We start from the raw sequence: 26,075 nt of genomic DNA, 5'->3' as shown, positions 1-26,075 counted from the left end.
CCTTCTGACATGTGAGTCTCAAGGATTGAACCCTAGGTCATCAAGCTTGGTGGCAAGTGTCTGTACCTGCCGAGCCAGTTCCATGGCCCTGACCTAGTATGGTTTTGAGGAACCTTGACAAGGTCTGGAAATCCATGGGGCTCTTAAGGATTTGGCAAGACTCACTAAATTAGAGAGTAAGTTTCAACTCCCGTAGCCCCAGTGGAGGCCGGCTTTGTTACTCCCCAGTTTTCATTTTCAAATGATGGTAGTGCATTGAGGTCAGTCTCTTGCTGCTAAAGGGAAAACCAACGTATAGGCCCATCACGGAGCCCCCATAGACCAAGCTCTTTTAGAATTAGTTGAAACTGGAAGCTAAAGAAAAATGGACCATTTACATAGAAAATCTTATCTGAGTGAAATCCAAAGAACCACACTTTGTTCTGTAACTGCTTTGGGGGAATTCACATTCAATCAAAATTGAAGATCACAGCATTTGAATGAGAATTCTTGCATCTTATTTCATTTTAGTGATTTCCTTGTTAATTAGTTGATGCTCCACAGAAATCCTGAAATGCTCAAATAATTGGGAAACAGAAATAGATGTGGGGGAGCTTTGAGGGCTTATGGCAGAGTTGTGTTTGCTTCCTTGGTTTTGGGCAGTTTCATTAACAAGTAACCTGTAACCCGCTTCTGCAGGCTATGAGGCGATAATTATTTGGTTAATTTTCATATTTTGGTTTATAATCCTAATTAGTTCTCCAACTAGTATTCCCTATGGGCAATGTTCAACTCTACCTCAGCATGCTTGGGATTCTTACTATTTGGGATCTCCTCTTTTCACTGAAGACATAAAGACTTCATGTTTGTCCCTTGTTGTTATTTTTAAACATTGCCATGTGTTCTTGTCAGGAGAGTTAGAATATTCAGTGACTTAGAACTCCAGAGGGACCTCTGAAATGCCTGCTATTTGAAAGCAGTTTCTTTTCCTGTAATCATGAATGTGTTAAAATATTATGAACATAATCTGGGTACACTTTGGGTTGTTTCCTGAGGAGTAGAGGGAGGAACAGTGGTGAGGTGTGGAGGGCTTATCTCTAGAGGGTGTGAATTCCAGTCATGTGGCTATGCTTGCTGGGCAAAATTCTTTAACGTGAGTCTACATTGCTCATAAAACTACTAACTTTGAAGAACTGGCCCAAGAGTTGAATGAGATGACCAAGTCATAGCTTTCCATATACATGCCTCATCTTCTCTGTATTAGTGGTGTCTAATAGAAATATTATTGGGCTATATATGGAATTTTTTAAGTGCATGTTTATTGTGTGTGTGTGTGTGTGTGTGTGTGTGTGTGTGTGTGAAGTTGATGTCAGGTGTCTTCCTCTATTGCTCTCCAACATGATTCTTTTGCTAGGCTGACCACCTAGACTGGCTGGTCAGCCATCTCTGGGGGATTCACTTGTCCCTGCCCACCACCCCCTTCCCCCATGCTAAGGTTATAGATGTGAGCCAGTATGTCCAGCTTTTAAATGGGTGCTAGGGATCTGAACTCAGGTCCTAATGCTTGCACAACAGATACTTTATTGACCAAACCATCTCCTTAGCTCCTATATATGGAACAAAAAAATTTCTAGTATCTCAGTTACAAAGCAGTATTAATTGTAATTATATATTTTATTTAATCCAACATATGTGATACATTTCATAGAAGTTACTGCAATTGCAATAGAAATTACTAGATTTTTTCAATATAAATTGTTAAATTTCATATATTTTTGTAAAAGTATGAAATCCTTGAAATCCATTTTCTCAGAACATTTCTATTTGTACTAACCATGTTTTATTCACTGAAATTTTTGTAGTGTTGGGCATGGGACCCAGGACCTCACACTTCGACTTAATCACATTTTAACTGTGTAATAGCTCTCTGTGTTGATGGCTACTTTGGAGCGGACAGTGAAGCTCTGGGTGGTCAGTCAAGTCTCATTCCCTTTGTGTTCTAGAAATCGTTGAAACCAGAGCCATTCAGTGCAGTGGCTGCTATGAGCATGAGGAGGCTGAAGTTGCACTTGCTGAATCTATGTAGCTGTAAGCAAAGCCATTCACATGCCTGGAAGAGTGTGGGGACCAATGGTCAGTGGACATTTAAGTCTCAAACACTATGGTCCCCAGAGGAAAAAACGTATTGATATTCGAAGTGGTCACCCAAATGAAATAGTGCTGTAAGACAGAAGAAGAGGGTGAGGAGGAGAAGGACGGTGAGGAGGAGGAGGGGAGAAAAAAGATCCATGGAGCTCAAATTTAGTTGCTCCAGACTTAGGGTTTTTATATGAGTCTGTGAGTGGACATTGGGGACTATGCAAAACCTTCAAAATCAAATGCGATTCATTTACATGTTAAGTACTTTTGAAAATTAAATATACAGAGAGACCATAGCATCTATTTGATGTCCAAATAGGCCCCAGAAATGCATAAAGGCAGCAGCACTGGTAGAAAGGCTTGTTGGTAACAGGGGATGCTGTTTCCGTGGAATCTAGAGTTTCACAATAGAAGCTCTAAAGTGTCTCCTTACTTTCACCCTGAGACACCCCAGGATTTGCTCTCTGGCTCAGAAAGAAATGCATCGTGAGGCACTTGGGAGCTTGGGCTCATGGAAGAAATGGTGGATTCATGTTCCTGGCTTAGGTTCACCCTGGGTCATCCATTAGTGAAATGCGTGCATTTTTTTTGGTCGAGAGTACAGGATTGAATGCATGGAACTTGGCTGTTCATGTGAGTCCCCTGAGTATGGGCTGCTAAGAGATGTGGGATCAGGTGCTGAGCTCTGAATTCAAGTCCAGCTGTGTTATTAATGAGCTACTTTGTATCTCTCTGCTCCTATCTCCTAATTGATGCTATGGTGATTTCACATTTTAGCTGATTTGTTAACTTAGAGTTGGAAAACTTAAGATTGCATTGCAGGTTAGGCCTAAATGCAACTAGATGATTTGTAGTCAGAGAATCTAGAATTGCAAATGGAAAGTGTTTTCAGTAAGTGTGCAGTAATTTTTCAGTAATTGTTTTCAGTAAGTGTGGAGTTATTGTGGGAGCTGAGACGAGAAGTTGCCTTGCTTGTCTTTGACATCCTGTGACTAGTTAGGTTGGAGCTCCTTGTCCTTGTGGCCATGTGTGCAGCCATTGACTTTAACTAGAATACACAATGGGCAAAATGCTATTTCTCAAAGAATTGTCACTTGTATACATGTACGGTCTTTGCAGTGATTTGCAATTCATCAGACAATGTTTGGGTTTCGTGCAATATTTACTAGAAGATGAGAGGAGGTCAGAGTGCTGGGGATGGAAAACTGCTCTCGGAGGCTGATGATCGCACTGTGTTGGCAGTTGAACTTGGAGACTACTGGGACCATAATGTCCCAATAGTCCATTCTGCAAAACTTCATTCACCTTAAAGCGTTGATTAGAATTATATAGCAGATGGAATTATCTTAAAAATGCCTGGTTCTAGAAGAGGTAATGAATAGATTTTTCAGAACTGAGGAATCAGTATCTCAAAGTTTTGTTTAATTAAGTTATTTTATTACAAGTGTAACTAGTAATTAGTCTTAAGATTTTAGCCCCAAAGGAGGGATTTGAGCCCAAAGAGGGTCTGTGGGAGGAAATCATTGTCTGAGATACCCAAAACACCTTGCCATTTCAATCAAACCAGATGGTCGGCGTGATGGCAAATGAAAATGATGCTCTCCTAATCTTATCTGTGTTTACATTTTTCAGTAGGCATTATAGCTGAAATTGGTGTAAACACTGTAATTTACAAGATCTTGGCAGTTGCAATGCTCTGTGTTTTGAAGCCCAGCTACTTTGGTGACTTCTGTTAGTCTATGAAAATAATGCCTGGTGGGCAGATACATTTTAGAAAACCAAGCTGGAGAAGCTGTTTGTTAGAACTGACAGACAGTAGTGTTTGCAATAAACCAAAGATGTTTCCTTGTGAACATGGATCTGACCGACAAACTTGCTCAGAAGCATTCTTATTTAAAGGATACTGGGCTAGGCTGAAGCTTCCAAAATGCAGTTGCATATAATATTTGATTCTGTATTTTTGATGCTAGACCTTGCTTTTTCATCTGTCATTGGGTTCCAGGCTGAGTGAAGGATCACATGGTCTGAAAGAACTTAAATCCTTTTGAGGTAGCACGTAATACAATGGAGGAAAGGTGGAAATCAACCTTACAAAAGGCTTTTATTTTACAAGCACCACCACAAAATAAGGAACCACATCAAAACATATCAAATAGAAAATAATAATTTATTTTAACTTCATTTTACTTGATGTTTGTAACTAATCATGATTTCGTGAACTTGCTTGGTTAAGTCTGTACCTTCCAATCTACAAAGCAAAGGTTTACTACAATGAGCACTTAAAATTCCACAAACCATCTCCATCCACAACCTCCCTGTACATGCAAATTCTTCCAACAGGCGGCAATATTTGCAAACATGCTTTAAACATCTGTAAAGCTGCAGGAAATTTTGCTTTCTGTTCAAACCTTTACACTCTCCTTGGGAGCCTTAACCAGAAAAACTGTTAAAAATGGATATTCCAACTAGAAACACTGATGGCTTGGTTATTTATGTGTGTGAAATCACTAACCAGAGTTTGGTGGGTTTGAGTTGAAACCTCAATGGATGTAAGATATGTGAATGGTCACATGTATGGAACACATTCATCAAAGTAACATTACAAAATAGGGTTCCATTAAAAATACATAGTGGCAGTTGCATTTTGTGTTTTAGGCAGAAAAAAAGCATGTTTAACTTTCTTTTATATGAATATAGTTTAAACAAATTATTCTGTGAAAGTATGCTTAATAAAAGATCCTTTGGAAATTTAAACACTTTATGAAAAAGGTTAACAAGTAGAAAAGTACAATTGCTATTTGAAAAAAAGCTGCTTGTTAATATTGCCTTCTAAGACAGTAAGGGTGTATTTTTCCCTCCACTGAAAACAGAGCTCGGACACCCAGAGTTGTAAGAGTGGCAAATTTCATCTATCAACATGATGGCCGTGCGTTATCTTATATACAAAAACTTGCCGCATTGAACGAGGCAGGCATGTCTACCCCGACGGTAGTGGTCTCTCGTATGTACATAACGCAGAGGTGAAGTTATACAGTGGTCACTGACAGGAAGGAATTGTATACCCTAGTGCCGTCTGGAGATTTTGTGCCATGGGTTAAGAGTTCTTGGATGGTCATCCAATTGTCAAAGATTTTTTTGTTCCTCTTCTTCATCATCTTTTTGTGGCTCAGTTCCAGGATGTTCATCTCCTTTCTGTCGTCGGCCGCTTGCTGCTCCTTCAGACAATCCAGCCTGCTCTGCATCATGAACTCGCGCCTCCGCCTCTGCTCCTTGGCCTTCACCAGATGCTGTTTGCGCTCCTCCTTGCTCCAATAGCGCCCCATCTTCATCTCACTTATGGCGTCGTCATCTGTGGTCATGCCACTGCGCTCCTCCCGGATCTTCAGTGCACGCTCCCGCAGCAGTCTGTCCCGCACAGGCCTCTTGGTGATGTAGCGCGTCCCATCGCTGCGGATCTTCACCTTCCACTCCATCCTGGGCTCCGCGGAGCTGGAAGAGTTCAAGTCCTTGCACATGCTCACCAGGCTCATCTGGCTCTGTGCGTACTCCACCGCTGACTTCTGCTGGATCAGGTGCATGTAGCTCTGGTAGTGTTGTGCATGTGCAGGGATGTGCGCATGCTTGTAGGGAGAGTGTTGGTACGAGGGCAGGTAGGCACTGCCCAGCTTTGGGCTGGCAGTGGGGCTCCGGCTGCCATCACTGGCTCCGCGTTCTTTGCTCTCCAGGGCCTGGCTGGGGTCCAGCTCTTTGGTGGAAGGGCTGTAGTTTGGGTTGCCCACTTCGGGGTCCTCCATGATGGCAAGCAGATTCTTGGGGGATGGCCTGTAAGCTTCGGTGCTGGCGGTGGCCCCTTCGCTACTGCCCTCTGCCACCCTCCGCAGGGAGTTGTCCGGGGACATCTCCAGGGTGAGCGGGGTGCTCCGGCAGCTCTCTCCAGTGTTGTAGGCACTCGAGCTATCCTTGTCTGACTTCTCGGGCAGCTCGGTGATGTCTGAGAGATCATGGCGGCGCACGTCCACGCTGGTGTTGTAGTTGCGGAAGCCGCTGTGGTGCAGCATCCAGGACTCCCGGTACTGCTCCTTGAGCTGCTGCATCTTGTGCGCGCGCACGATGCTCAGGCACTCCAGCTCGATGCTGCGCAGTTCCTCATTGAGCAGCTCCAGCTCTTTGTCCACGCTCTCAGGGTCGCTCTTGCCGGCGTCCAGTGGGCTGTTGGGGTAGTACAGGCTGTAGGGATTGCTGCTCTGCACCTGGCACTTGAGCTCCAGTAGCTCGCGGAAGCGCTCGCACTCATCCACTGGGATGCCCAGGTAATCCACATCGGTGCAGTCTGCAGAGATAAAGGACTCATTGCTGAAGGGCAGGTCACCACTGCCCAGGGTGTCCTGGCTGCAGGTAAGCTTCCTCTGGCCCGCCAGCGGGTTGGAGGACGCAGTGGCGTCTTCTCCATTGTTCTCCTGCTCTGAGCTCTCGTCGTTGCGGGTGCTCTCATCCGTCCGCCCCACGCCGCTGTCTTTCTCATGCTGGTTGGATAGGATGGTGGCCGTGTCTGTTGTCCCACCATCTTCCTCATGCTTCTTCTATATCAGAGAAAATGACAAGAACAACTGGGTCATGGTGAGGGAAGCCTGGGGAGCAAGTGCACAGTCTGACCTTTCTGTGTAGGACAGGAGCTTTGGATTGGGTGGCTCTAAGTTCCTTCTAAGTTCCTAAGGCTGATCTGTACATATGATAGTGAACCTGGGCTGCAGTAGTGACCAGCCCTACTTCTGTGTCTGGGCAGATCCCTTACCCTTGTTTTCATCCTTACTTTTCTACTCTATAAAATGAAGAAGATAACAGTTATAACTATCAAAGGAACCAGTACATAGATAGTAGAATGTGTATGTGTACACCAGAGACTTCACAAGTGGGTAATTATGACTGGCATTGGAAAACTAGGGAGCCATAGGGTTCTGAGCTGCTCAGGTTAACGAGGAATTGCTTTACTTTCAAAAAACAAGGCTTAATTTTCTCTGATCTCAATAAACACTGGTGTATGCGCTGTCCTAACAAACAGCAGAAGAGCAGCAAAGCCTCCACTGGGTTCTCCAGCCTTCAGTCCTAAAAGCTTGGGAAGGCTGGGTGAGGAGGTATGTGCATGTAACCCTAACACTCAGGGAAGCTGTGGTAAAAGGATTACTGTGAACTTGAGGCCACCCTGGGATACCTAGTGAATTCCAGAGAAAAGCTTGACTAAGGAACTATCAACTTGCATTTCCCTCATGCTCAAATAGAAAAGCGCTTAGGCTGTTTCCTGCCGTTTTCCAGGCTGTCAGTTTCTGATGGGTCTTTAGCATTGCAGAGGGGAACAGAGTCTCTGAGGACAGGGCTGTGTGGGCTGGCCCCTACCTGCTGGAGCACGCTGGCTGTGAACTGCATGGCTTGGTGGTGCTGCTCCTCCAGCATATCCATGTGCAGGTCATCCAAAAAGTCATTCCTGTCATCGTCCATCCAGCCCTCATCCAGCTAGGGGAAGAGTAGCCAACACGTGTGATGGTTAGTCTTTATTGTCAACTGGGCTGAATTTAGATTCACCATGGAAACACAGCTCCAGGTGTTTCCAGACAGGTTTAGCTGAAGAGGAGACACTACTTTTAATATGGGAAGCACCATCCCATGGGCTCAGGACCTGGAAATATGGGAAGCACCATCCCATGGGCTCAGGACCTGGACTGAGTAGCAAAGAGAGAGCTAGCTGAGCACCAGTAGCCATCTCTCTGCTTCTGGATTGTGGAGACAATGTAACCAGTCGCTTCAGGCCCTGCCTTGCCAACCCCTTGCCCCTCACCATGCTGGACTGCACCCTCAAATGGTGAGGCAAAATAAACCTTTGGTCAGAAGGAGAAAAGTAACTGATACAACACACCTTAGGAGATTTTTCTTAGGCTTTTCTAACAAGAAAGAACTCTCTTCCGGAGTCATCAAAATGCAGACTGTCCATGGCTGTGATATAGGTTGGAAAACTACCCCATCCTCCTAGTGAAGAGACTTGGGAAGATTCTAGTGTCCCTCTCTACTCTGCCACTCTGTATCTGGCCTCTGGTTAGCATGGTTACTACATGAAACACACAATGTTCCTTTAATTTCTATTTTCTTATATTCTGCTATAATAAATGGGACCTGAACTAATCCAGGGCAGTGTATCCGTAAGGCCCTGGAGAGTCAAACACCTAACAGAGGACCAGTGAAGATCCCTTCATTAGAGAAACTACTGGATCTGACAGTGTGAATATTGGTATCACCCCTAACAGGTTAAACCAGCAAATGGATACTAGATCATAGCAAGCTCAAATACCTTCCAGGGTAGCAAGCAGCTTCAGGCACAGATGCAATAATACTCTTTGTTCTGCAAGGTTCAGGACCTGAGGTTTTGATTATAGAAATACAAACACTATTGAATTTTTAGGAAGTCTACTTACCTGGAGCTCAGGCCTTGCAATCAGCAATGAAAAGTTCTTATTTTCTTCACTGGTCAAAAGAGCCACGGCCTCCTCACGGTTCTGTACTTCTATCCCATTAATCTGAAAACAAAAAGGTAGGTGTTGGTAGATCACGACCTGGTTGGTTTCTGTCTTGTTTCAGAACTGCATCTACCTTCTCTCCCATACTCAGAACACAGAGCTTCCATTTGGTTTGAAATGAACGGTGATTTTTTGGAAAGAAAGGCCTTGCTTAGGCTAAGGCAGTCTTGCTGCTCTGTGAAAGAGCCTCCATGGTGTGCTGTATGAAAAAGCTGTGATGTGGAAGACTCCAGAAGACAATCTAGAAAAATTTTGCTGAAGAGGGCATATTTGAGCTCAGGAATCGGATGTCATCTTTAGGCAAGAGGATAAATGGAACTTACAAAAATCACCATAATAGATATTTTCAGATAATGTGGGAGAAAAGGCAGTAGTGTGTCTGATGAGAATGTTAAGAAGTCGAGACTAGAGAAGGCAATGCACTCATGTACGTGGAGGTGTGTGCCCACTTTAACTTAGGCTGGATGGGGGAGAGGTCAAGTGGGACTCTCTCACTGTCACACTGACAGCCCTCTGGCAAGATGTCTGCCTGCTCTTAGACTTGGGTGATGTTCATCCAGGGACATCACAATAGCCCCACTGACCTGGAAGTTAAGCCTTTCACCTGACACTTTATGCCAGGGAACCAAGAGGCAGTGGAAGGGGAGACACAACTTGGTCGCTGTGATTATCAGGATCCAATTTGATTATGGGGCTCTGGGGAAGGGTTGTCGAGCTTCAGAGGATACAGGGAAGACTGTCTGCAACTTGGGCAGGTCTTTGGGGCACCCCCTACTACTTCTGCTTCCTGCCTTCAATGATAAAGGCTCAGGGAAAACTAGAAACAAAAAGGGGACACGCTGAGGATTAGGAGCCCTCAGGTGTGAAGATCTGGGTCTCTATTCCAGGGAAGTTCAGTAGCCAAGGCTCTGTGGAAGGCTGGAGAAACACCAAGTAAGGAGTGGAGGAGGGAAACCCAAATTGTGCATGGTGACATATGAAATTCACTACATGAATTAGAAACATGAAGATAAGAAGAAAAGGTAGAAAGAAAAGCCTGTGGAACATCAGCTTCTGTGACATGACAGAAGTTACGGGTCTGGCGATGTAGCTCAGATGGTAGAGTGCTTGCTTAGCATGCATAAAACCAGGTGTGGTGCCACATGCCTGAAATCCCAGGCCTCAGGAGTTGGATGCAGGAAGACCATGAGTTTAGGATCATCCTTGGCTACATCATGAGTTTGATGACAGTTTGGACTACGTGAAACCCCGCCACCCCCATCTAAGAAATAATTATTACCAAAAGAGCCGTGTTCTCATTTGGCCTGGGCAGAGTAAGAGTCACAGTGAAGCTGTCACCCTTGTCGATTTTGCTACATTTGCCAATGAAGTACCCATTTTAAGAAAAAGACCCACCCTGAGGTACTTGGTCCAAAGTGAATCTTTCAGAGAAATCTCAAGGGAGGGTGCTTCTGGTTCTCATGATGCAAGCTGCTGGCCTAGTTTCAGTGCTACTAGGTCTTTGGTCTCAGCAGAATGACCAAAAAGGAGGTGCTCTGGCTGATGTCCTTAACAGCCTTCATTAGATGGTCTGTCCTCACCTCCCCCTTCATGTGTGATTGGCTTCACTGAGTAACAAAATAGGACTTCTCTTAGTACATACTTGAGTTCATGATCCCTGTTCTTCAGCCTCTCAGAGCTATTACGAGAACCCTCTTATTCACTGAAGATAGGCAAGGGAAGAGGCCACCAGGGCTAAGTGGACCTACCTGGATGATGCGGTCCCCTTCTCGAATGCGCCCATCCTTGGCTGCAATGCTGTTAGGGTCAATCTGAAACACAACAGACATCTCAGCACAAACCCAGGCATACAGCAGAATAAAAGAACTTTCCAAAGGCCATCTTTAACATATGATGGCACTCATCTCTGCCTTTGCCCTAAGTCCTTTCCAGGGCCTATTGTTAGAATCCTGCTTAGCAGAACTGTTAGAGAAGACTGGGTTCATCTCTGAGGACCTTGAGAGGGTGAGGAGGCCTAGCAGCTTTTTGCTGTACACAGAGTTATTAAAGTAAATCAGTGACTTGGGCATGTGAAAGGGTACCCTTTGTTATGTAGACTGGCAGGCCTACCTTGATAACTTTATATTAAATGCTTATATTAAATTTTGGAAAATAACTTTAAAAGAAAAATATATAATTAGGGCAAGAGGAACTGAGGACTGGAGGGATGCCGTAAATAAAGGATGATGTGACATGCAAAGCTTGGTAGGTGGTACTTAGTCAATGGGCTAGTCATTTAGTCTAGCAGATGCAGCCTTTCAGATGGATTTGCTTTCTTTAGGAAATTGGGTTTCTCTACACTTATAAAGGAAGGTGCGTACACAGTGAAGTATCAATACTGAAATCAGTTTCTTTGAGCTATCTCTGCTACAAACATCACTACAACTTTCACCTCTGCACTTCAATAAGTACACAGAAGTTACGTTTAATGTATGTGAACCAAACTGTGCATGTTCTGTGAAAGGAAGAGGGAGAGAGGCTTTAAAATGCATAAGTGATTCTGTCCACTTTTGCACTTGCATCAGGAAATGTGCATCTGCTCTTCCCTTGGGGGTGAGTACACAGACCATGTAAACGACTCCATTTTATGGTTGGTTTGCGGCTCCTCAAGGGTAATTTTGCCTTATGTATCGACATTAGAACTTAACCCTGGTGTAGAGATGCAACTCCATGGAGTGTGATGAAGGGGAGGAGTGTCTTTATCTTTCCAAAGATACTCTCTAGGAGCTAGAGTTAGGGTTGGTGAATGTATGCAGGGAAAAATAAAACCTGACCCTTTTGACTTTGATAGGATAGTTTTAAAAACTTAACTTTCATACCTCACTTATATAAATCCCAATGTCATCTTCGTCATCTGTCCGGTAACACACAGTGAGGCCCAGCTTGTCCTGGCTGTTCATTCTGTACAGGTCCACTTCCTAGACAAAGAAAGCCTTTCCAGTGAGACTCCAGCAGGCAAGGGGAGCTGGGAGCATGTCAAATGCTTTGAAAATATTTTGTTTAAATGATGAACTGGATTTCTTTGCATTCAACTGTGTAGAGCCGGTTAACTTACCGAACAAAAAGTGATTATGGACGTGGGATCAATGCCCTGGGCATTTCTGACCTCTCAGTCAATATAAAGTCATTTTGAAAATAGTTATTTTATTGATCCTCCCAAAGAAAAATTACCCATATTTCAGTCAGCGTCAAGACCTCAGGGGTAGGGCTTTTAAAAAGCATTCTTTCAATGTCTGCCACAAACAATATTATTTCCACACCCCTGAATGGTCCAGCCACTTTGGTGCAAATGTTTTCAGCCTGTTGGGTTAGAGAATCTCATGCTGTGCCCCTTAATATTCACAGGCGCAGAACTTGCAAACAGATTACACACACATTGATCCAAGAAAGGAGAGTGACACGATAGTGTGCAATTAATGCCTTCCACAACAGCTGTGATATTTACAGTTGAAAATTAGTTTCAGCTGCTATTACTGCAAATTAAATAAAATAAAAGGAAACTGAGCCCAAAGCTGGGACATACGAGGACAGACAATGCTATTGTATTGGCTCATTAGTCTACATGGAATGAAGTCAGAACTTTGAAAATCCTGGGAGTTCTGGGAGGACACTTCCTGTTCTCTGAAAGTGTTTACAAGCTGAGTCACTTACCCCCATCCCCACCAATCACCCTACTAGTGAGGTTTGTGCAGCCAGGAGCTGCCCGTCTGTTTGAGGGTCCACCTGGTAATAAGCTAAGTCTTCACCCTGAATTTTACAGTGTTCGCTTGCTAACTAGGCTCTGAGACAGGGTCTTCATGCTGTTCTTTCAGGACCATTTCCCAATGGCATCTCTTGGGGTCCTTCTTGAGATGCAGGGCGGAGGGGTATACCTGTCTATAGACACAGCCTCCCTCACAAAAGGGAAGGTGCCCAACACTGGGAACACCTTCAAAGCATAAGGACAGTGAGTGCAGACCCTGAGGAGCCCGTGTAGTCAAAACCCTGTATTCCACGAGAGAGAGAAAGCAAGGCAAATGTGGACAGGGGACTGGGCCAGAAGAAGTGGTGCTCTATAGGCCAGATTTTATTCTAACATCATGAGGATAGTCTCTAAAGATTTTAGGTGGGCACTGCCCTGATCTGACTGGTCTTTAGCAGTCTCTCTGGTTGATCTGTGGAATATAAGGTTGTGATGAAAGGTGAACATTTAAAAAATATTTTTATTATTATTTTATGTGTATGAGTGTATTGCCTGCATGTAGGTATGTGCACCCATATTGTGTAGTGCCCATGGAGGTCAGAAGAGAGTGTCAGATCCCCTGGAACTGGAATTATGGATGATGGTTAGCTGCCATGTGGGTGCTAGTAATTGAACCGGTGTCCTCTGCAAGAGCAGCCAGTGCTCTTACCTGCTGAGTCAACTCTGTAGCCCTGAAAGGTAGACTTTTATGCAAATCCCTAGTCTACCTGTATCTAGAAGCTTCATCATGGGCTTGTTGATTTACCTAAGCCTTTGTTTACTCACTAGCACATGTGGGAAAATGGGGGAGGGGGGAGGCACAGGGAGCTCTCAGCACAGGGCCTGGCCCATGAGAAGCCCACAATAAGTGGCAGTATAATAATTATGTTTTGGTCACAACAACCAACCTGTGGTTACAATAAGCTGTTTGAGACAGTGTGGCCCTCCTTAATAAGATGCCTTTAATTTATTTTCTGATCACTGATATGTTAATTAATTCAATGACTTCCTAATGATAGCTTTAACAATACGGTAAATTCTCATTAAATGAAACTGTTAATTTCTGATAATTTAGTTCCTTTGTTACGATAATCAATTTTCATGCCACAGACACAAGTAGTACACTGCCTCTTATGGTTCATACACATCCCCAGATGTTGTACATGGCTTGCCCTTCATTTGAGATTGGGTCAAATGGTCACTTTCTCAGTTTTGGCTTTTCCTCATGGTGAGTCTGAATTAGTGAAATTTTATGACTAGTTCTTCAGGTCTCTCTGGGTAAAGCCTAGCTCAAATGCTGCCACTGAGTCTTGGGCTCTTACTTGCAGGAGCCATTTGGTCCTGGAACATCCACATGCAACTAGAGCTGAAAGCGAGATCACTGGAAAAGATTGGGGGAAGGAAAAGGAGAGAGACAGGTGTTGTAATCCTATGTCTAGCAGATTCAATTCGAGGGACCAAGCAAAGGCTACCTCTGTGTGACTTCCAAGGTCTCTTAAGAAACTTGTAAAGATGCCACAGCACCACTACAGCCCTATCCACCAGCATTCCTCAGAGTGTGCTTTGTGGTCATGATGAGGAAATTCTGGAAGTTGAGGGAAGTGTATAGAAAGTTCCACAACATTGTTACGATAACCAAAGGCATACCTAACCCATCTGTCTTACTAAAGGTGGTGTGGAGCAGCTCTGTACTGTAAAGCCAGCCTCCATGGGGTGAGTCAGATACCCCTGCCTGGTAGAAGTATGTATTGGTCAGAGACAGACTGAAAGCAAGCCAGCCAAACTGAAGCTGGTTCTTGGGGTCTTTTATCAGGTGTCTTGGATAGCATTAGTTGTTAATGTGACACACCGAGGTAGAAAGAACCTCAGTTGGGGAATTGCCTCCATTGGACTGGCCTGTGGGGCATTTTCTTGACCTTTGAGTGATATGGGAGGACTCAACCCACTGCGGGTGGTGCCACCCTTGGGCAGGGGTCCTGTATGAGAAAACAGGTTGAGTGTGGGCCAAGGGAGCAAGCCAGTAAGCAGTGTTCCTCCATGGACTGTGTGCTTCAGCTCCTGCCTCCAGGTTCCTACCCTGAGTTCCTACCTTGGGCTCCCTCAGTGATGAACTGTGACCAGGGAGAAATAAACCAAATTAAACCCTTTCCTCCCTAAGTTGGTATTGGTCAGGGTGCTTTGTCACAGCAATTGAAGGCAAACTAGAATACAGAACCAAGGATGACTCTGAGACATATGTTTAGATCTGAATGCTCAACATGAGAGCTATAAAAACATTTGCAAATCACGTGTTAGAAAGGAACCATATTAGGGATATTTAGATAAATAAAAGGGAGACATAAGAAATGGGATACAGAAAAGGATTAGATTTATCTAGTCTGGTACCAAATATGTAAATATCTAATATTAGGTCTTTAGCATATGATTTTGAAAAAAAATCAAACTTGAAAATCACTTCCCTCCTTTTTGGTTAATAGTTTAAATGACAAAGTAAGAGAAATACTAGGCTATAAAAGATTTTAGTTTGTGTTGATGCAGGTATGATTTTTTTTCCTGCCCATACAAATCTGCATTCTAAACCTTTTATAATGAGGTGGGAGGCATTCTTTAGCCCAAATTTGGGCTTGAATAGAAAATACCCTGGAAGTTCTAGGGAGATGGCTCAATAGGCAAAGTTCTTGCTGTGTAAGAATGAGGACCTGAGTTCAGATCCCCACCACCCTTATAGAAGCTAGGTATGGTGGTGTGCAATTTCCCCCAGTGCTAGGGAGGCAGAGACAGGCTCTTGCTGGCAGTCAGTCTAGCTGAAATGGCGAGCTCTAGATTCAATGAAATGCTGTCTCAAAAACTATGGTGGAGAGCAATAGAGGAATACAGCAAAGTCGACTTCTGGCCTCTACATAAAGGCACATGCTGGAGAGATGGCTCAGCGGTTAAGAGCACTGACTGCTCTTGCAGAGGACCCAGGTTTGATTCCCAGCACCCACACGGCGGCTACGAACCATCCTTAACTCCAGTTCCAGGGGAATCCGAAGCCCTCTTCTGACTTCTGCAGCACTGCATGACACGGGTGCACTCACATACATGCAGGCAATACACTCATACACATAAAATAAAAAATCTTAAAAAGTACATGCATATACACAAAGAAAATACCCAGAAATGTTTTTTTGCTTTATAGTGTTTTCAGCAGAGTGTCTGGCAATTTAACCAAGGGTCACTTATACAAGTGTACTCAAACACTTGTGGTGCTGCATTTAACCTGGGTTTTGGTTGTCAAATTAGGGTTGAGTATCTCTAATCTCAATTGTAGCAAAATCTCAAAGTTCTTGAGCTCTGACATAATGTGGCCAAATGGAAAACTTTCATCTGACCTTATGGTATTAGTCACAATTAAAACACAGGTAAACTAAAAATATTTTCTAAAAATTATCTTTGGACTACATAAGGCATTTATGAACATAAATGAATTTCATGTTTAGACCTGAGTTCTAGCATCATTATCTCATTTGCACATAAATATTTCAAAATTTGAAACACTTCTTTTGTCCCAGGCACTTGGGATACAGTCTGCTCAACCTGTACTAGATTTTACAATATATGCTATCTCATCATTTGCATGGTGGAGAAGGAGAGCCTGTTACTAGGGTTGCTCCCAGTTGGGAACAGTTTTAGAACACATGGTCCCTCACAGCAGTGAAATCGGTGCATACCAGCACTGTGTTTAGCCCTTATCCTCCCAGGGCAGACTGTCATGGAGATAATTCCATTCTCAGTCTGCTTGGATCTGACTGAAAACCTGTAATAACCAGATTCTATTCTCAACATGTATGTGTGGTTCCCTAGCTCTAGCACGAGGCACAGACCAGAAGGGGTCAGCAGAGGAGGTGCCTACTCTAATCACAAACACTAACCTCGAGGATGTCAAAGAGCTTTCCTTTTGCCCTCATTTCGGTTAAATGACTATGAAACAGCTTTTAGTGTAGACATGAAGTATGGCTGTGTCATTGTAGTTGAAGGGTAATACCGGGGGGATTCTTATACCTTGTTCTACAAGGATGAGTGGCACTGGATGAACCAAGACTGGCAACACACATGGAAGTAATGAACCAAGGACATGTTAGAATTTAGGAATATGCTTGACAATGATGTTGAATAGGATGGTGTGGGCTGTGCTATTTCCTCACCTTACTGGACCTTCTTAAAACTGAACAAAAGCCATAAAATTAGCATTCAGAAAGTACAGGATACAGTTGTGCCTCAGTCACTCAGTTTCCAGGATGGATCTCCATCCCAGAGAAGAGGCTGGGGCTAATAGCTGAGCCGGGTGAACATAACAGGTTTTCAGAAGCGCTTGAGAAAAGGCAATGTAGATTCCCTGCTGTTCCGGATCTGTATAGACTCATAGTTTACCTTAGCTTGAAGATTATAAGAAGGCCTTTGTAGATAAATAATGAATTATGCATTGACAGTAGCACCCAGCCTTGTTGCCAGGGCACAGCATGTGCTCAATAAAATCGAATGAACTTGAGAAGCTAGGGCAGAAGAAAGATCTACGGAAAACATAAGGTTGGTTTTGCCACTGACGCACAAAGTGGCAAAGTCTCTCAACTTCAACACACTTCTCAAACAAGACTCAGGGAAAAGGGAAATTCCTGGACCTTATTGGGAAGTTGATAAATTCTCAACACTTCTTTCTGCTTCTGAGCCAGCCTTGCCCAGTTGAGCTTATAGCTGAAGGCCTAGAGGTTATCAATACATAGCTGTCATGATGATGGAGATAGGATTTCAAAGAAGACCATTAATCAAACTGGAATGAATAATGCATCAGCATTAGCTGGATTAGAGCCACTCCCATGGCGGGTGTCCTGTTTCTTACTGGTCTAGATGGACTGTTTGATAAAAATGAACGGCCAAGTCTGACATTTCAGATGAAACCGACATGGTATTCCAATTAACATTATTAAGGGGACCACTCTACCTTTGTGATTCATGATCTTTGTTTTAGCCTCAGCAAATTGAATTCAAAGAGACACTAAGCCTATGGTTTATCCCCTTCCTCCTCCAAGAAGCCTGGTCACTGCTTTAGAACTCTTTAGCTTATTGGTCCAGCATGGCTGGACATGTTTCTTTCAGTGATCTCAACAGTTTCTGTATCTATTCATGGTACTCTGTGGGATGTAATCATGCTGCCAAAACATTGCTTTTTTACCTTAACACCCTGACCTTGAGATAGGGTAACAAAGCACTCATTCCTTCTTTGCACAAATATTTATGTGTGCAAATACTGCGCATATGATATGCCAAACACCGTTCAGGCATAAGCAATAGAAAAGTCCAGCTCTCACAGAGCTTGTAAGCTTTTTCAATTGTATTAAGCATGTGCTGTGCCCTGGTAACAAGGCTAGATGCTGCTGTTGTTGGAAATTTGTTATTTAGCTACAAATGCCTTCTTGTCATCTTCAAGCCTAGGTAAGCCATGAATGTATAAAACCCCAAAGCCAGCAGGGAGTCTCACGTTCCTTCTCAAGAGCTTCTAAAATTCTGTTATATTCATCCGGCTGTGCTGGGTAGCTTTAGTTGTCAACATGACACACCTGAATTGAGGGAGCCTCAACTGGGGAATTACCTCCATTGGACTGGCTTGCGGCCATGTCTGTGGGGGCATTTTCTTGATTGTTGAGTGATGTGGGAGGGCCCAGCCCACTGTGTGGTGCCACCCCCTGGACAGGTAGTTCTGTATTGTATAAGAAAGCAGGCTGAGCACGGGCCAGAGGAGCAAGCCAGTAAGCAGTGTTCCTCCATGGACTGTGCTCCAGGTCCTGCCTAGAGTTCCTACCTTGGACTCCCTCAGTGATGAACTGAGAGCCAGGAGTTGTAAACTAAATAAACCCTATGCTTCCCAAATTGGTATTGGTCAGAGTGTTTTGTCACAGCCTCTCTCTTCTTTGGATGGAATGGGGGTTGATCCTGGAGAAATTGCATGGGGTAAAGAGCTCAGAAGTAGATAACAGTGCTGTTGGCTTACAGCATGGTCTGGCAAACCTCTTTCAGAGACGTGATGTTGGGGCAAAAGACTGAACTCTGTGGATATCTAGGAGCTGTGCTCTGTAGGCTGAGACATGTTAAATTTTTATTTGCAGTGATCAAACATCAAAGAATGTATTGGGAGAGTCAAGAGGAAACTAGCTCAATCAGGGCAGACACACCAAGTTCTTTAAGGGAGCCCTTGCCCTTTGCCCTACAGGCAAATTTCTAGATTGGCTACTGCCTCTCCTGCTACCTCCAGATCATGATAATTCCCATTATGTTACTTTGGGAAACCAGGCTTGGACATGCATGGTTTTAACCTCTCTGTTGAAACTGTAAGCTGGCCTTTCCTTTCTGGTCTCATAATGACATCATCAAAACAATCCAGGTGACAGCAGCTTTGCAGGCTGTGTAGCTACAGCTGAATCACTGGGGAAATCAAAACAATAGAGTAAGGAAGAAAATCTTCATCAGACATCTATTTTCTTTCTTAATTGCCTACAGAAAGATCTAAAGCAGGTGTTCAGTACCTGAAAATTCAGGGGTAATTATTTGGCTGTTCAGCCCTGGGGTATACTTGGGACTAATCCCTTTAACATTAAGTAATTTTACAATAACAGGGAATTGACATTTACCTAAATATGATAATTTTGTATACTTTAAAAGGAAGAATATCTATATTTCTCTCTGCATTGGCTTTGATAATATCCCAACACACTTGCATGTATTTTTCTTACATATAATAGCCATGAAACAAGCTGTTTTTTCAAAGGTACTGGCTTTCACCATTCAGGGGTGATGAGTAGTGTATTGAGAATGGGCCACCTACTCAGAAGACAAACCTAATCCTTCTGAAATCATACCCAACAGCTGGAACAAGACAGGCTGGGATCTAGTAGACAGACTGTTGCCAGGTCTGAGAAGCCCTGTGAGAAGCAGAGGGGACAGGTGTGTGTATCATTCTCTGTGAAAACTGTCTGTTTAGTAAACTTGGGACTTAGCAGGGGGGTTATTTATTGACTTCTTTAAACTGACTTGGTACCTTCTATAGATATACCCTGTCACATACTAGAGGTGTGCCCAATGTTTTCTAATGTGGACTCCCTGCAGTGAACCTCAGTGAACCTGAATGCTTCTATTCATCTTGTACTGCTGCAACACAATACCCAAAGCTAGAGATTTTATTTACCTTAGGATTTTGGGGGGTGTTAAAGGAAGCATCATGTTGGCAATCTGCTCAGCTCTATCACACAGTACACCAGAGAGCACCATGATACGTGTGTGTGTGTGTGTGAGAGAGAGAGAGAGAGAGAGAGAGAGAGAGAGAGAGAGAGAAAGCAAAAGACCTAGTATGGGAGTGGCTTTACTTTATAACAACACACTCTCATCATAACAGATGTATTCTGTGAGACCCTCATCAATCCCTTCCAAGGCAGAGCCTCATGACCTAATTACCACTCTCTAAGCCCAGCCCTTAAAGTTCCCCAGCCACTCTGGAGACCAAGCCTCCCACACACAGCATACTATCCAACCACAGAGCCAAGGCTTTCACTTCTCTGCCATCACTACCTCATGACTTAGGGCAGCCGCTTCTCCAAAAATGGCACGTACACTGTATGAGACAGTGCTTAGCTGATGAAAACCACCCTGGAAAAAGACCACAGGCAGAAACAGCCTTCCAGCCTGCTGTGGACCCGTGGAACTCAGTGGAGACCACCATCCAAATGAGCTGCAGGTGGTCATATACACTAACAGGTTCTGAGGGCCTCTGGGGGTTCCTTCACAGGCAGGGGGGCGACTTCTTGATGGTGTATTTTTCAGTAGTAAAGGATGGACAATGCATGAAAAAAAGCTAGAGTAGACTTGAACACAAGCATGCCTGCAAACTCTCATAGCACCAAAGGGCTAACCTTAACATACCCTGAAAGCTGGCTTAATAAATGCATGGATGCTAGTGCTCAGCTTGCTTTCTCAATAAAAAATAATCTGAATATTTTAATGATGTGGAGCCTGCTTTTTCTCATGGAAAGTTTCTTTGCTCTGTTGCATGTGTTAGGGGTGCGCCCAGTCACTTCCAGTCTATGTAACTTTCCCTATATGTAGGGACAGTGTGGATGACTTTGGTGACCTGGCAGTAAGCACATCCCAGTGCTGCAGTGAATGACACACACAACCCAAACCTTGCTTGGTGTGATTCATGAGCACAAGGGAACATGGAAGCTTGAGCTTTGTTATCTGTGCCCATGGTCTCTGGACTACAGCTTCTCTGACTGGACTGTGCACCGAGACACCTCTAGACCTTGCTAAAGCGCAGAATCTCTTTGCTTAGTTCTAGGAGCCAAGACTCAGTATGACCCAGATGAAGCAGGGCTTCTGATCCTTGGACCACTCTGAATAACAGGGGCCTAGGGCACTCAAGAGACTTTCACATAACTTATGTTGGAAAAGTTCTATGCTTTAGGGAGAAAAGTCATTCTTGGACAAGCTTAGCATTCTTTTCAGAAGACACAAAAGGAACAGCAGCTTGCGCTGGCTGCCAGTCCTTAAAAGGCACCAGTGGTAAACATAAGGGTTTATTATCTCAACTTTCTATTTATGGCAGTTGATGCTGATCTTCTGCTTTAGGTAATGGTGTAGGAACTACTTTAGTTTAAATAAACTAAATTGAAGAGAAATTAAAAGCAAATTGCAGTTCTGGTGATAGTGATGGGCAAAATGCCATAAAGCAGAATGGTCCAAACCAGGCAGGAACTGCGGCATCTCAGTGAATAGTGAATCTGAAGTCCTATGTAAACACTTAGAAAATGGGAGCGTGTTTCTGGGGACAGCCTGTTGCTTCCATCAGAGCCTCAAAAATATTTGAAGCTAAAGCCAAAAGAACAATGGAACCCAGTACTATAAAGTTTAGCTAAGAACCTCAAGCCACAAACTCTTCCTAAATGTAGCTTCTGAGATATTTGGTAGATTTTAGAAGACCTCCACGTTGTTAGAGTGCCAGCAGCCACCAAACAGCAGCATGATCATGATGGATTGCCCTTCTGGAGAGTACTGTTTCTGCTACAATACCAGCGTCTAGAGAGTCAGGAGTAAATGTTAACAGGTGAACTAAGTTCCCCAAAGAGGCTTATGAATCTGCCTACTGTATCCCCCCTCTCCCCTAGGGGATTTACCATGTGATTCAATAGAAGAGATTCATAGACATCCTTTACTAACTCTGTTTAGTTTTGTCCAGTTTGGCATTTCCCTAATGCCTTTGATCATTGAGCCCTCTTTAGGGGGAAGATGTAGTCAAGCATCCCTGAGAAATACCCTGAGGGTAGCTGGGAAGGACCTTCGAGAGACACAGCTGTTCTATGTTATTCAGCTTCTGCTTCCACTGTACAGTAAGCCAGCGCTGCTCAACAGTGCCTGGCCTTTGGTAGGACAGCTTGGATTACACAGCTGTGGGTCATGAGATTGGATAACAGGAGTGGATTTCCTCTGGCTGACTTCCTCATGGTGCCAAAGGGCTTACCTGTCAGTATCAGGTGCTATCTTTTGACCCTGCTCCAAAAAAATAATTTTCAGGTAACCTCTGGAATATTTTATGCTTAAAATTTTTAATTATGTATATATGTGTGTGGCTGTATGTGGATATGCGCATCTGAGTACAGATGTCCGCAGAAACCAGAGGCATCGCATACCCCAGAGTTGAAGCTGCAGGCAGAAGGCGACTCTTAACCACTGAGCCATTTCCCTAGCCCAGCACTGGATATTTTTTTTTGAGACAGGGTCTCCCTGTAGCCCCAACTGGCCTAGAACTCACTATGTAGACCAGGCTGGGCTCAATCTCACAGAAATCTGCCTACCTCTATTTCCTGAGGTCTGAGATAAAAAGTGTGCATCGTTACGCTCGGCTCTAGCTCTGGAATTTTTGGAAAACACTTTGAAAGCTGACACATGGCTTTCTAAAATATAAAAATCTACATAATGGAACTTTATGATTCAATCTTTTGAAATGAACTTGAGAAACAGAACACAGTTGGCCCCCTGGTATTTGCCAAGTATTTTAGGACTGAACAGAGGACACTTTAACACTGTGTGGTATCTGGAGTCTTGGCCTCAAGTACTGTTCAGGGAGAGCTGTGGATTTGTGGAATACTTTCAGGAACGTTGGTAAGAAACTTGAAGAAGGGACTCTGATGGCAGCTCCTTTTTGTGGGGGTTGTGCTATACTCATTCTAGTCATTTATCATCCTATTATTATTTATCCTTGGGTAAAGAGTGATGAGCACATAAAAGATAGGAAGTTAAGGAGGCTTACCATAGTTAGCAATGTGTACAGACTGTCAAAGGTTTGTATGTGTATGCATGCTCAGTTGTCTATGCACAAGTGAGGGTCAGAGGTTAAAACTGGGTGTCATCTGTTGCTCTCCACCTTATATTTTGAGTCTCTTCACTGATCCTGGAGCTCTCTGATTCAGCTAGCCTGGCTGGCCAGTGAGTCAGAGGATCCATTTAGCTCTGATCTCCCCAGTTCAGACACATGTCATCATGCCTGGCCTTTATGTGGGTGTTAGGGATCCAAACTCAGGCCATTGTACTTGCACAGCAAGCACTTTACCCACTGATCCATTTCCTAGCTACCAGACCCTCCTTCTTACATTTTGCTTTGGGCAGCAGACTGTTAGGCTATGTTTTGAATGGAAGAAGGGAAGAAATAGCTAAGCTGTGCCTTTCAAGGGGAATGATCAAAGGAGGTTTCGATTTTGATTGTTTCATCAGCATCCACATACACCACATTTATGCTTGTAGAGAACTCTCGAGCATTCTCTGACCACAATGGAGACCCCCCTCAAACAAGATGAGGCCATACAACCTACCTCCAGCTCCAGCTCCTCCCTGTCCATGTCCTGATGGATGTCCCCCATGTAGTCATTCGGATCATAGTATTCGTGGGATGAGGGGTGCCTGCAAAAAGATGAAAGTTCAAGACTGCTTCCCAGATAAGTATCTGTCTTATTACCCCCAGCTACTGTCAAGGTGGAGCACTTTCAGATCTCTCTCCTTTGGGGTATGGCTCTTAGCGTCTCTATCCCCATATTGCTACCCTACTTCTGAAACTCCATTTCCTCTGGAAGGAGTTACAGTACAGGTTAAGGATGAGGTGGATCTTGCTGTTTCCATTCCTTAGGCATCAAGGGATTCAGGGTAAATGCTTCCTATCTTCTCTCTAGGCTGGGGAAAGGCCCATGTTTATTCCCACTGTCCCACTCTTTGCTTTTTATCTCTATAGAGAAAGAGGCTCAGTTTTGGGTAATCAGAGACATGTGTTGGCCTCTGAGAACAATTTCAAGGGCTATGATAGAAAGTGCTATGCTGTCAGGTGGGACAGTGACTTTTCAAACTGTCCTCACTGTAAGAAATACATTTGCCACCACAGCTCAGTCTGCACATATGTGTTATATACGCATGTCTTCGCAGACATCAGCATACACATGTAGACATGTGCTCAGTACACACATGTAGACATGTGTGCATGTGTACTCATCCTACTTGGGAGCCAGGAACTTGCATTTCTTTAGGACAACACAGGTAAACCACAATTTGTAGAACCCAGTGTATCCTGCAAATTGTGTTGATGGAAACTTCAGGAACAGCAGCAGTGGGATTTACATGTTTGGCCAGTGGCTCTGGAGGAGCTTCGAGTCACAGAACGATGCAGATGGAAAGATTCTGCTTGGAACTGCTGTTCGCTGGGGACTCGAACCTCCACATTCTTAAAGGTGAGACCGCAACCAAGGGGGCGCTTGCTGTTCCTCCCACGCACTTAGTTTTGAAACAACAGATCAGATGTGAGTGGAAGGGCAGGTCTTCCATTTTCTAGACCCATCAGGCAAATATATACTGCCTGCACTTAAGGGCTTTTTAGTCCTGAGGATCCCATTGGAAGTTCCTGGCTTTCAGTCATCAACCTAACTAGCACTCCCTGCTCAGTCCCTCTGTATGCTCTTGCTGTTGTCTGACCTCATAGACAGAGCTGTAGAGACTTGACCTCTGGACTTTGTGACATTTCTCAAGTTGCCTCAGGGGATAAGTCATGTCATGTTAGCTACACTTAAGAGGAAATTAGGAGTTTGGCTTCTAAAAGGCTGTCACTCTGACAGGTCAACATCTGTGAGTCACAAGTGGCCCTTAAAGGGCTCATCAATAACACGAAGCAATTCTGGTCTGTACTGTCACATTTGAAGGACCATGCCCAGGGAAAGGGCCAGCTGCTTCCTAGGAGCAGCTGGGACACTATGGAGTATCATAGCTAAGATGTGACCTGGTAGTCCACTGTTCTACTAGTACTGCCATCCTACCTTAGGCTGAGCAGAACCTGGTAAGTCTACAGTTCCTCACCCCTTCAGCAGGGGCAGCTATGACAAGTAAGGGAGGTGACAGTTCTGTGCCTACTCACACACTGCGTGAATGGGGAGTGTTAACACGATAGGCCTGTCTTCTCTCTTTACACACTGTCAGTCAGCTGCATTAGAATTCACTTAACTGGGGAATTAGCCCCGGTTACAGATGACAGCTAACCACTAAACCCATGAGATGAAAGGCAAGCCTTTGTCCGGAATCTGACAGAACCACAGGACATGTGTGGCCACCCCAGGAACTGGGTTACTATTAGAAATCCAACAGGTATGGCTTAGAGGTTTCCCTGCAAGAGCAGAACATGCCTCTGAAATAATGCATCCAGACAAATTATCTGAATCCAGATGGAGCCAAGATGTAAAAAGACAGGGGTGCGTTGTGTCAGCTAAAGAGTCTGTGCCCTCAGATTTCAGGGTCAAAAGTGAAAAACTAAATTTAGCTGGGCATCTTTTAAGCCAACGGTGTTGGAAGCCTTCTCACTCCTTTTCCCTGATCACCATTTATTGAATGCTTACCAGATGCCACACTGACAGCCAGCCACACATTATTTCATTTAATCTTTCAATAGTCCTATGAGATTCTTGTGACTTTTATGCCTATTCTAATACTGTAAGGAAAAATAAAGCCACGGGAAATAAATAAAACAAAATTGCCCAAGTTCCACAGGTTGAAATTAGTTTGAGCATCATGTTTGTGTGGCTTGAAGGCTCTGAGCTGTTTCATGTTTTTGGCAGAAGGTAACAGTCATGTGGAGAAAAAATTATTGAGGTCTGTTCAATCACAGTTATTATTTAATTGGTACAGACAGTACTTATACGGGGCGGGCATGAGCTTATTGCACGGACGCATGTTTGAAGTGAGACCCAAAGGAAGCAGAGTGCAGAGCCTTAGGAGCACTTTTTGCACACTTTACTGTCTATTTAAAAGAAAAATCAACATTCCCTCCAGTGGCAACTACAGAACCTCAAAATTACCCTTTGCAGTGATTAAATTTTATTTTGATACAACTTTTACAACATTTGTAAGTAATTTTGTTCTTAGGATATAATTTGAAAAACTCTGCTCCAGGGTTATAATAAAGTCATTAATATGTCGGAGCAGTTTTGAGCAGGATTCGATTTATTGCCTCTATAAACAATAAAGTTAAACACAGGCAACTTGGAGGAAAACTGTAAGATGCATTAATTTCATTGTCTCTATGG

General features: G+C 43.9%; 1 protein-coding gene across 2 annotated transcripts in view; it reads right to left on the bottom strand.

The window, feature by feature from the left end:
• Nucleotides 1-4,264: 4,264 nt before the first annotated feature.
• Pdzrn3 (PDZ domain containing ring finger 3) overlaps nt 4,265-26,075 on the bottom strand; it is a 249,652-nt gene continuing 227,841 nt past the window's right edge. For both annotated transcript variants that reach the window (XM_008831584.3, XM_008831585.3), the window contains 6 exons: nt 23,334-23,421; nt 11,540-11,638; nt 10,430-10,492; nt 8,580-8,681; nt 7,510-7,626; nt 4,265-6,698 (listed from right to left, as the gene is read on the bottom strand). In XM_008831584.3, coding sequence (XP_008829806.1) covers nt 5,145-6,698; nt 7,510-7,626; nt 8,580-8,681; nt 10,430-10,492; nt 11,540-11,638; nt 23,334-23,421 — 2,023 coding nt within the window. In that variant the 3' untranslated portion in view covers nt 4,265-5,144. The remainder of the gene's footprint in view (nt 6,699-7,509; nt 7,627-8,579; nt 8,682-10,429; nt 10,493-11,539; nt 11,639-23,333; nt 23,422-26,075) is intronic.

Source organism: Nannospalax galili, unplaced genomic scaffold, assembly GCF_000622305.1.
Source record: "Nannospalax galili isolate Female #2095 unplaced genomic scaffold, S.galili_v1.0 scaffold114, whole genome shotgun sequence".
In the NCBI taxonomy this organism is placed as follows: Eukaryota; Metazoa; Chordata; class Mammalia; order Rodentia; family Spalacidae; genus Nannospalax; species Nannospalax galili.
This window is presented reverse-complemented; position numbering and strand designations above follow the sequence as displayed.